Source organism: Polypterus senegalus, chromosome 1, assembly GCF_016835505.1.
Source record: "Polypterus senegalus isolate Bchr_013 chromosome 1, ASM1683550v1, whole genome shotgun sequence".
NCBI lineage: Eukaryota > Metazoa > Chordata > Cladistia > Polypteriformes > Polypteridae > Polypterus > Polypterus senegalus.
The window spans coordinates 317025779-317037716 of NC_053154.1; the positions used below are offsets into that span (position 1 = coordinate 317025779).

General features: G+C 38.2%; 1 protein-coding gene across 1 annotated transcript in view; it reads right to left on the minus strand.

The window, feature by feature from the left end:
• The window catches only part of LOC120515490 (MOB kinase activator 2-like), a 241829-nt gene extending 231287 nt beyond the window's left edge, over positions 1–10542 (minus strand). The window contains exon 1 of the mRNA XM_039736572.1: positions 10090–10542. Within this exon, the coding sequence (XP_039592506.1) occupies positions 10090–10106 (17 nt within the window). The 5' untranslated portion in view covers positions 10107–10542. The remainder of the gene's footprint in view (positions 1–10089) is intronic.
• Positions 10543–11938: the final 1396 nt, after the last annotated feature.

Below are 11938 nucleotides of genomic sequence, written 5' to 3' on the forward strand. Positions count from 1 at the left end.
AGAGTGTGTTCCCAACATCTTTCATGAGCAAGGAATTAAATGTCTTTTTAATTAAGTTTAATTATTCCTTATTATTATATTATTAATGACTTGACAAAGACAAAATGTATTTCCATGGCAAAAGGTTTTGTGAATGTGAATTTGATTAAGTAAGGCTATTATATTAACTGTTACTTGAAACAATAAAACAAAACAACAGTAATTAGCGGTACATTCTTATCTGTCAGGTAAGCCCCATTAAATTATATGAGACACTGTTTGTAGTGCAGAGTCTTCAAGGATTGCAAGCAAAAATGAAAAGCAAAACCAGCAACTAAGCACAAGGGCTGAAATCTTACAATACAAGATATGCAATCTAAAAGTGCACATTTTCTGTCACGACTAGTTCCTTACTTTATTATCTAATCATCATGTGGTGCATTTTGATGCTAAATTAAAAATCATCTGTCCTAGTAGATCCATGGAAAACAGCGACTCATATTTAGCCCTCAGCTTACATTACAAATTCAGATTTGTTTGACATTTTAAAACTGTCAAAACATTTCTCGTCAAAATTCAAGTTTACTATCAATAAAAAGAAAAAATGGAATACAGTGGTATTTTAGGTTCATTATTCTCTTAACTCTGACAAATTCACTCATGCATGCACTCATTTACATTATTGTTCCCCCTAGGTATTTATTAATCTCTAGTGGGATTCTATTTATCATATTTTGACTATGTGATTGACAAACGTGACTCCATTATTGTTAAGCTCTTATTAAGAAGGAAGTCTGAGATTTATTTTTTGAATGTGCTTAAGTAACTTGGACCCACAGTTCTTAAACCAACGAAAGAAATGTCTTTTCTCTACAAAGCCAGTCACACTGTTAAGGGAATAAAAGAACACATAATTAACAAATGATGATCATTATTAGGACTGCAGTATTTGGACTGCTCACTGTACCTTTCAAAAAAGGCAGGACAAATAGGTCACAGATTTTAATAACTTTAGACATGTAGCTGTAGTTGTATAAGGAATAAAATGCGACCAGGAGAGCAGTGGAACAAATCTGTACAAAAAGATTCCTTATGTCAGGTTAAATTACAAAATTTACCTAAGCCCAATTTGTGCATGAAATTAGAGACCAAAAAACCCAGGTGAATATTAACATGTGAAACTAAGCCCACTGACAAATGGTAGAGTGTCAGCTTCATCTGTCAGAATACTATAGGACTATAGTTGAGCAACCGTCTTCTGCCCTCCAACAGACAGATCGGCACATGGTTCTAGTTAAAAGTGCCTACAGTAATATTCAAGTTGAAAAACATCCAACCTAGTATTCAAAGATTTTCAGATTTTAATTCTGATATCATTTGTTACAAACAACTCTGCTTCTCTTCCTACATCCTCAAACACATGTGCAGTAGGTTACTTGGTGACTCTGTATTATTCTCAGTGTGTGCACAGGTGTGTGGCCTGCAAAGGACTGGCACTTTGTCCAGGGTGTTTACTGCCTTGTACACAAGCTAGTAGCAATAGGCTCCTATTCCCTACGTCTCTGAATTGGATTAAGTGGGTTCGAAAATGTATGCATCTACAGATAAAAGCAACATCACCTACATAACACATATTTGTTGCCAGGTAAATGACAGCATCTACCCAGAGCTGCAATATACCTTTAAGCAGAACCTTTTAAACTTAAAGATATGTGAACAACAAAAACAAAGGAGGACTTTACTTAGGGCAATATGGTAGCACAGTGGCAACACTGTTGCTTCAGAGAAAGGAGACTGGGGTTTGTGTCCAGCGTTCTCTCTGAGTGAGTGTTCTTTGGGTGCTAAGGTTTCCTCCCGCTGTTCAATGACATGCAGGTTAGGTGAGCTGGCAATGCTAAAGTGGCCCTAGTTAGTGTGTGCTGGGTGTGTGTGTGTTTGTGTTCACCCTACAATAGACTGGCACCCTGTGTAGGGTTTTGCGCCTGCCTCACGCCCTATGCTATCTGTGATAGGCTTCCACACCCCCTTGAGAGCCTGGTCTGGACTTAGAGAGTTAAAAAAATAACATGACTTGACTTTATTTAATTACTGGCATCAGATCTTTTCCTAACTCCTTCAAATATCTTTAACTAGCAGAATACCCGCGCTTCGCAGCGGAGAAGTAGTGTGTTAAAGAAGGTACGAAAAAGAAAAGGAAAAATTTTAAAAATAACGTAACATGATTGTTAATGTAATTGTTTTGTCATTGATATGAGTGTTGTTCTCATATCTATCTATCTGTCTATCTATGTTGTTCTCATATCTATCTATATATATACCTCTATCTATCTATCTATCTATGTATCTATCTCTTATCTATGTATATATACATCTATCTATCTATCTATATATAATATATATATATATATATATATATATATATATCAAAATACCCGCGCTTGGCAGCGGAGAAGTAGTGTGTTAAAGAAGGAAAGAGAAAGAAAAGGAAAGAAAAGGACATTTTGAAAATAACGTAACATGATTGTCAATGTAATGGTTTTGTCACTGTTATGAGTGTCGCTGTGATATATATATATATATATATATAGCAAAATACCAGCTTTGCGATGTCATGTGTTAAAGAAGTTATGAAAAGAAAAGGAAACATTTTAAAAATAATGTAACATGATTGTCAAAGTAATTGTTTTGTGTATTTGGTGGCAGCGTCACAAAGTTGTTTTCGGTAGCTGCATCAGAAAATGTACCACGACGTCTGACACGCCTCCTTTTTACTGTTTTCTCACAGCTTGGATTGCTGCTGTCATATATATATATACACACATACATACATATATATATATATATAATATACATATATATATATATACATACATATCTTCATATCTACATATCTATATACATATCTACACACACAAATTATATATATGTGTGTATGTATGTATGTATGTATGTATGTATGTATGTATGTATGTGTGTGTGTGTGTGTGTGTGTGTGTGTATATATATATATATATATATATAATCTAGATAGGGTGTGTGTGTGTATATATATATATATATATATATATATATATATATACACATACATATACTTGTGTGTATGTGTGTATGTGTCTATATGTGTGTGTATAGCTTTGGTCACTGAGTGCAAGGGAAAAATAATGAAATATAGTCTATAAGTTATTAAACAGTAAAACATTAACGTTTTAAGAAGTACAGGTACATTGAGCACTACTGGAGTGGTTTGGGTAAACTACATTTTAAAGACTGTGTAACAAAACAGGTAAGTAACTAACAGCAGCTAAAATGTATATGGATCATCTCTCGGTAGTAGATCCCTTTTGAAAGGCGCTACACGACGGCTGTGGTATAGAAATTACATTTTCTATGTGAACGCGTTCAAATTTGTGCCTCTGGTAATGTGCCTTACCGGCAATTAAAGAAAATTATTTTTGTGTCCTCTGCCGTGTTAAGAGAGAAAGGCTTTGGTTTGGGATAAAAGGAAAAAAGGTGTAAAGAAAGGAAAGTTGCCTTTTTCTTTTATATAGTATAGAGAGATGTGTTCGCTGGCGTTATGATCGCCTTTTGGGACAGTCGCTGGGTCTTGTGTAGACTGGTGAGACGTCCCCGCCATTAATCGGCTGTGATGGCACTGTCAGTCCTCCACTCGTGTGCGTGTTTTCATAATCCGAGCTGAGGACCTGATAATCGTATATGTGCAAAAGAAAGTGTGAATCGCCTAAATATTATTTTGCCGTGGTGTAGAAAAGGGGTCCCGTGTTTGCACTTGTCTGGGCTATAGCTCAGGGGGCGGATGAAAAAAATTAAAAGTGCTCACTTTGACTTAAGGCAGAAGCGCAGTCAGCGTCTCAAAGGCGGCACAGCTATGCACGCGCTGGCTACTCGACTTTTGCTGGGCAGGAGACCCCTTTTGTACACACGTTCATGATATCAAAAGTCTCAGCGCTCTTTGGAGGTCATTCATATATTATATATATAGCAAAATACCCGCTACGCAGGAGAAGTAGTGTGTTAAAGAAGTAATGAAAAGAAAAGGAAACATTTTAATAATAACGTAACATGATTGACATTGTCATGAGTGTTGCTATCATATATATTCCTGCCTAAATAAGTCACCCTCGCCGCTCTTACTTTTTACCGTTCATTTAATCATGGCTAGTGGCGGAAAAATTATAAAATGGAAGGGGGATGGCTTTACCAAAACAATTATTGATGGCGAATCGATTATTCATAAAGCTTGAATTGGTGATCTGTTTTTCTGTGTTAACCTCATATTTTTCATACTTCTTCTCAAACTAAGGTGGTGCGAGGGTAAAATGAATCGGGATGCGCTGATCAATGTAATCGGTGTACCAGGAAATCATGCATTGACAAAGCTCCCTTTGCTTGTAATGCAAAGTGTGATTAAATGCATTATTTTTCAAGCGTTATGGAGCACATGCATCGAAGCTTCTCAGCTGTGCTTGTGCTAAGAAAAGGAAAGATTTTAAAAATAGCGTAACACGATTGTCAATGTGACCTTTTTTAAGTAGTGCCTGGAGGATTCAGTGTGTTGAAACTCTAGAGACAGAGTGTGTATTAACTTGAGGTAAATGGGAGGGGAGATGATGACGTGACTCCCCCACCCGTCTTAACTGTCAATCCCCACAAACACAGTCTCTCGGAATTTGCATAAGCACACCCCATCACCTACAATTTTAACTTAGTTACAAAGTGATCAAAACTCTCGTTTATATCCTGCGTCCTCTTATTAAACTTGTATCCCGCATTACCTGTGGGCATGTGAAACGCCAGCGGTAGCCTGTCTATGAACTTAATTTAAAGTTTAGGTTTACACCTTGCTTTCTTTCCGAGGTAGCAGCACTCATGCCACTCGCTCGCTTCTGATTGTTTCGCTGCCTTCTCAATTATATAATGCATGTTTTCTTAAGCGCTTTTTGTAGGTCTTCCTGGTTTTCTACGTACGAACAGTCAGTTCACGTGATTACGTGGGAGGCGTGATGATGTCACACGAAACTCTGCCCCCTACGTCTTTGCAGCTCTACTCCATTACAGTTAATGGAGAAAAATACCTTCCAGTTATGACCATTAGGCGTAGAATTTCGAAATGAAACCTGTCCAACTTTTGTAAGTAAGCTGTAAGGAATGAGCCTGCCAAATTTCAGCCTTCTACCTACACGGGAAGTTGGAGAATTAGTGATGAGTGAGTGAGTGAGTGAGTGAGTGAGGGCTTTGCCTTTTATTAGTATAGATACTACATTCTTGTTTATACTTGTACTGGAATTATTTAAAAACTTTGTCCATAGTTGAGCTTCATTTCACCACTATACGACTGCCTTTCTTAATTTTTCTTGTGCTTTTTTTTTTTTTTTTGGCTAAGTAAAGCACCTTAGGGTGGGGTTTCATGCTGCAAATGCACCGTATAAAAAGCAGTTTAATATTCCAGTGTGTAAAACGGCACTCCTATATTTGAAGGAGATAATAGCCAAAAAAGAAAAGAGTAGGTACTTATCTTATGGCAAGACTAAAGATTAATGTTTCCAAGATTCAAACAACAAAATCCACAAATGAGATCACTGCCTGTTGTGGTGGTGCGATCACAACTGATAAAGGATTAATGTTCAGTTTTTATTGCAGCAACGGAAGTGTAAGGAAAGGTGTTAAAAGAAACTTTGTGAATGTTTGCTTCAACCTCAAGTCTCTGCTCTCATTGTGGGTATGCCATGTCTTACTCAGGCATCAGGTGATTGTGGTAACTGCTAGTTCTATTTTCATCTTCTTCACAGTGCTGCTGTGAGCTCAGCAATATGTTTAACCTCATCAAGCCATTTTACAAAACCAATTTTATCCCCAGCAGGCATGCCTAATTACAGTTACTATGACAGAGCAAAACTTATCACTGAAACATCTACAACTCCTTCCTATACAGTACCAGCACTTAGACAACTTCATTTTGAGACAGTTTTACTAGACCGAACTTTGATTCTGGTCATTCGGTAGACTCATGATAGTCAAACTGAAAGCTATTTTAGCAGTCAGCTTGCATAGCTGTTTTTCTTTTTTCATTAACACTTCAATAATTGTCAATGTTCTACCATTAAAAACACTTTGAGTAGTATACAGAAAATAATTTACTTTCAATATCTCTTTTTCCAGGTTTGTCACGCAGACAAGTTTCAGTGCTTTATGCTACCAACAATCCAAATAACATTTTTCAAGTGTTTCTGAGGTGTTTCTCAAAAACCCCAAACTGCTGGTACTTTCTAACAAAATGCTGTTGGACCTGTAGAATCCTCTCATTAAAGAACACAAGAATGAAAATACAAAGCTATTTAGAAAAGGCACACATGAATGAATATACCAGGGCCTGGTGACACTCCAGGATACACCCTTCTGTGCAATAAAATGTTGTACTAACCTTGCCCAAAAACACAATAACTGACTAATATAATTACATATGAACTGAAGTATTTCTGCAGACGGAAAAATATAACTAAAAAGTGTGTAAAATGTTACAAATATATACACAGTGTGCAGTTTTGTCTTCTCTCCCTCTAAAATATTAGAACAGATTAATCTTGCTGCTTTCACGTTTTATTGACCCAAAATACATTAAAAAGCTATCAGTATCATATTTATTTAATAAATAAAAAGCAATTGCAGATATCTAAGAGAAGATTAAGAAAATCAGTTGCGATAATCATGGAATACTGGATATCTTGACACAAAAGAAAAATCCAGAACACAGGGTCTAAAATATAACATTTTGATTAATTGTTCAGGTGTTTGCTATGTTAAATCAAAAATGTGTCTGTGCATATGTCCTGTAATAAATTTGTATCCCACCAGTTTCAATTCTTGCCTTGTATTGATGCTGCAAGAAAAGGCTTCAGCTCCAAAGACTGGAAATATATATTCACAAACTGAATAGCTTAGCAGAGGCTCAGGTGCGTAAAAAACAGCCAGTCAATAAAAAGTTGTAAAATTTAATGAAGGGGTAAAGAATGCCTGGAGCCATGGTGTAATTTTGTGGAACAAAATGACGGTATTATTTAATTTGCCTTTAATAATAAAATGTCTTTCAAATTGCTATCTATTGATGCTCTGCTTACCGTGAAGAAACTACAGTTGTGATAATAATGAAAAGCAAACTTTTATATTATTAATCAATCATTAATCGAATGAGAATATCTGAAGCCTACCTTACAGGATTTAAGTATTCAACGTTACCTAAAAAAAGTGTACCAAAATACATTCAATAATTTTAAATATCCGACAAATGATTTTACAGGCCAATTAAGAAAAGGTAGGATTGGTGCTTTTAAAGGTTACTGGAAGACATCATTTCAGTCATGTGATGCGGGCTACTGCTTGCAAAATGCTTCAGTGATTAAAAGATCAAAGCTTCTTTTTAAACAAATAATCAAAGAAACTTTCAAATAAGACCCTAACCACGTGCATTTTTACAGGCAACAATCCAAACAACAAATAACCTAACTGCAAATTATGTACTTATACAGCAACTACAGACTTCTGGGTAATCACAGACATGCACTATTTTATTGTTCTTCAACGTATCTTATCCATCCATCCACTTTACGCTCCTGTTCACCCCACACCAGAGCCATGGGCAATTGAAATCCCCTCTACAGGTTTAGCATAACATCAGGAACAAACCCTGAATGGCAAGCCTAAGCAGAAACATTGTCTGTATAGAGACTTGCATGCTCATATGTTACTCCAGGGATGTTCTGTTCTTCTTCATTTCAAACATACACCGATTGTATGTTTGCTCATGGAGCAGGTGTATGGATATGAGTTTACATACCAAGCAATGGATTAGAGAATGGCTGCTTAATTCATTCCAAAGTGAGGCACAATTGGAAAATATTCTTATTGTCATTACTTTAACCAGATTTTCATTTTGTGGTGTACTCAAGTCTTTGTTTAACCAGACTTTATGTTTCCCATTTTCTAAATTCATTGTAAAGCTTCTGAAAACCAAACTGTTTGGACTATGCTTTTCATTGCAGTTAACAAAAAGGAGCTCTTCAGGTACAGCATTATGTTGTTGTGGCTAACATTACTTAAGCACTGCAGTGCAGTAACTGAGAAACTGGTCAATAACAAAGTATATCAAAACACAACTCAAGTCAAGTCAAGTCAAGTCACGTCACGTCACTTAATCTGTCAGCGTCATGTGGTAGCAGTCCGATGCAGATACAGGCCAGGAGCTTCAGTTAATATTCACATCAAACACCAGAATGGGGTAAAAATGTGACCTCAGTGATTTCGACCATGGCGTGATTGCTGGTGGCAGACATGATTCTTGAGAATTTCTATAACTGCTGACCTCTTGTAATTTTCATGCACAACAGCCTCTAGAGTCTAGCCACAAAGGTGCAGAAAACAAAAAGTATCCAATAAGCAGCAGTCCTATGCCTTGTTCATCAGAGAGGCCAGAGGAGAATGGCCAGACTAGTTTGAACAGAAAGAGAGGCTATGGTAACTCATATAAACCAGTCTATACAACTAAGGTGAGCAGAAAAGAACCTCAGATTGCACAGTAAGTTGAACTTAGAAGCAGACTGAGGCACACAGATGGTAGGGTCAGAGTTTGAAACCCAACAACAAAAGTCAACGCACCCAACCTGCCTTGGGTCAACTGTCCAGCCTGGTGGTGTTGGTGTAATAGTATATGAAATGTTTTCTTGGCATACTTTGGACTTGTAAATAGAAATCAATCCGCGCTTAAATGCCACTGTCTATCTGAATATTGTTGCAGACCATGTGCATCCCTTCATGGCCACAATTTACCCACCTTTTTAATGGCTACTTCCAGAATAATAATGCACTATGTCATAAAGCAAACTGGTTTCACAAACATGACAAAGACCATAGTCACCAGATCTTAATCCAAAAGAACACCTTTGGGATGGGGTAGAATGGGACATTCACAGCATGAATGTGCAGCTGACAAATCTGCAGGCATTGGGTGATGCAAACATGTCAACAGGGACTAGAAATGTTATAAGGCTATTTTGGGAGCAAACAGAGGCCCTACCCAGTATTTATATAGTGTTCTAATAATTTGCTCAGTGAGGGTAGATCCCTAAGGCTGAAAGACTGACATATTTTAAAATCACTGTATTATTATATGGCGTCTTTCACATGGCTTATGGAAGGGGACTATATGCGATACTAGAGCTAGATATGAAAAGGATTATATATGACAGATCAATGTATATTTGCGTGATAAATGCTAAACATATTTATTGTCTCTGTCCGTACGTGATGAAAGTCTAACTCGGTAGTGGCTTCGTGTCAGTATTAAAGGATCGGTACTGTTTGTGCGAATGACTTAATACCAAAGAAACATTAAAGTCACCGCACGTGCTTCACATGTCAGTGTAGTGGTCCTGCAGACGTTTGTGAAACCTGCCACGTGCGATTTGATGCCGAGTCGTCTCCATCAATAAATATAATACAGTATATAGCACAAAGAACCTCAAAAGGGCTCTTATGCCAATGGAGAAGTTTTAAAAAGCTAAAGTCACACCTTCGCCCTGCCATGCCCGACGTTTAATAAAACCAGCGTTTATTTCCCGTTCTCCACGGTGTTGTTTTTAAAAACTTCAAGAAGCCGAGTAAACTTTTAAAGGCAGTGATTTGCCAGACTCGATCGACTTAGTCTTGGCACCGCTTTGGCTTCATCAGACCTTCCTATTCAATCTAAAGATTAATCACAGACAAGATCGAGCATGTCGCATCTCCCCTTTCCCTCCAGCCTGCGGCTCGTCTCCCGTGTCCGCTGGGCCTTTCCTGGCAAGTCCTTCAGGCTTTTTTATTTGAGCTCAGAAAGGATTACAGCACACTGGTGACACAACACAAATGAAGCACTACAAAGTACAGAAGAGAGCGCAGCTCAGACACATGCGCTTTCAATCGCTACATTACTTTTTGAAATTATCGTTTTAAAAAAAAAAAAAACTTCCCTGTCTTTGTATTGGGAATCTCCCCCATCCCCCACAAATTAGAGGCAAACAAGTCAATTCAAACACGCGTGCGTGTCCAAAAGCAAGGACTTACCCCATCAGCCAATCCATGGTTTTAGTCCTAGAAAAGAAGGATAATCCACTAAAAAGCTGGAGGTGCCCCTCCTGCTTTTAACGGACCCCCTTTTATCGCTGGCTGTCAGTCTCTTTCGTTTTGCTGTTGTTTCGTGTTTATTCCACTTGCTGCTTACTATCAATAACCCCAAGAGCATCCACCGTGACAGCAGGTCCGGAGCTGCTCCTCAGGCTGCATTGACTTTCGAGGTTACAGCTGTGAAGTGCCGCGCTGATTTCTTTGGCTCTGTGCTCCGCGTGATAGACACTCCACGAGCCCGTTCAGGTTCAGTGTCTCTTTCCTTAATGCAATCTCAATTTTAAGGTTAAGGTTAGCAGGAGTCCTCCGAGTAACTGTTCCTCCTTCCTCCGGCATGAACCTTAGGACTACCGCCGCTGCCGCCGCTACATCTATTGCAGCCACATACAGGAAATCCGGAAGTAAACACAGAACCAATCCCCCACCATCACCACCCCCTTCCTCGCGGTTCGTGCAGCTTCCTGTCCCGCCACCGGAAGAAGAATGGCCGCAAGGTACCACGGGAATTGAAGTGAATAGAGTAGATTTTATAGGATCTTACATACAATTTTCTCTGTTGCATTTAAACACAGTAAAATATGAAGTGAAATGCTTACTTTCTTAGGAATGTGCAATAGAAGAAAATAAAAAAACACAATAAATAGTAAATGCTCAGCTCTCTAAATAGCAATAAAGAGTTTATTATCCCAAATAGAAATTTGTTTGCAGCAGGCAAGTGCAAAACATAGGGCACTGTTACACAGATACAAGATAATAAGCTGCCAAACATGTTCATGAGAGTAACACCTTTTGAGCTCATCTAAGGTGTGCAATACCCCGCCAGGGTGAGAAGGCGCTGTTGCTAACGGTATTGTCTCTTTTCTTCCTCACAGCACGAACAAGACCCCCTTTAAAGGCAACTGACCCCCACCTCCCCACACTTCTGGTCAGAAGACAATAAAAATCTGACACCCTCTAAATGGCAGAATCTCATTTGGACCCCGACTTAGTAGAAGACAGAGCTCTGTGAACTAGGCTCACTCTTAAGAGATAACTGTTTTGAGAAGCCAGGAAGGCTGTTTGTGTTTTGCTGTATTTTTGTGCCCTTGTGTGACTATTTTGTTTAAAAGCTGCCAATCCGATTAAAAGGGGCGAACAGGCTGACACCCCAATACTTCTCTAGCCTCACCCTGCGTTCCTTCCACCCATCCACAAAGCCAAGATACTACAACCAACAACCAGTGTTAACATAAGTAAACAGGGGGTCCACAGAGTGGTGTTTTTCAGCCAGTGTAAGCTGGGGGTTGAATGTTGTTTTTATGTCTATTCTGTTTGTGGTTTATGTTAACATTATTGATTATATAGTTCTTTAGATTTAGGCATCTTCTATTATGTGCCGTGTGTTTTATAGGTGGTCTCCCAGAAGGACTGTGAACATTTAAGAAGAATCTGGATGAGATATGGGGGCAGCTTAGCTATTAGCCAAACAAACAGACTTGATGGACTGAATGGTCTCCTCTTGTTAGTCAAATTTCTTATGTTCTTATGTTTCTAATGTCAAGGGACTGCCCTCAGCCCTATAAAGGTTGAGATAATCCACTGTCCCTTGTGTTCATTGTGAAGGTGCTTGTGGTGTTGGTGAGTTTCCATTTTGATTGGTGTGTGTTCTGTTTGAATTATTGGATTTTTGACATTTCTGCACATTGTTTTTGACCATTCTTGGATTTCGTATTGGGACTTTGTTTACTTTTGGGATTTCCTATTTTGAAGGAATTGTTTTCTGTACATTTGTGATCCTAAGAGTGAACTA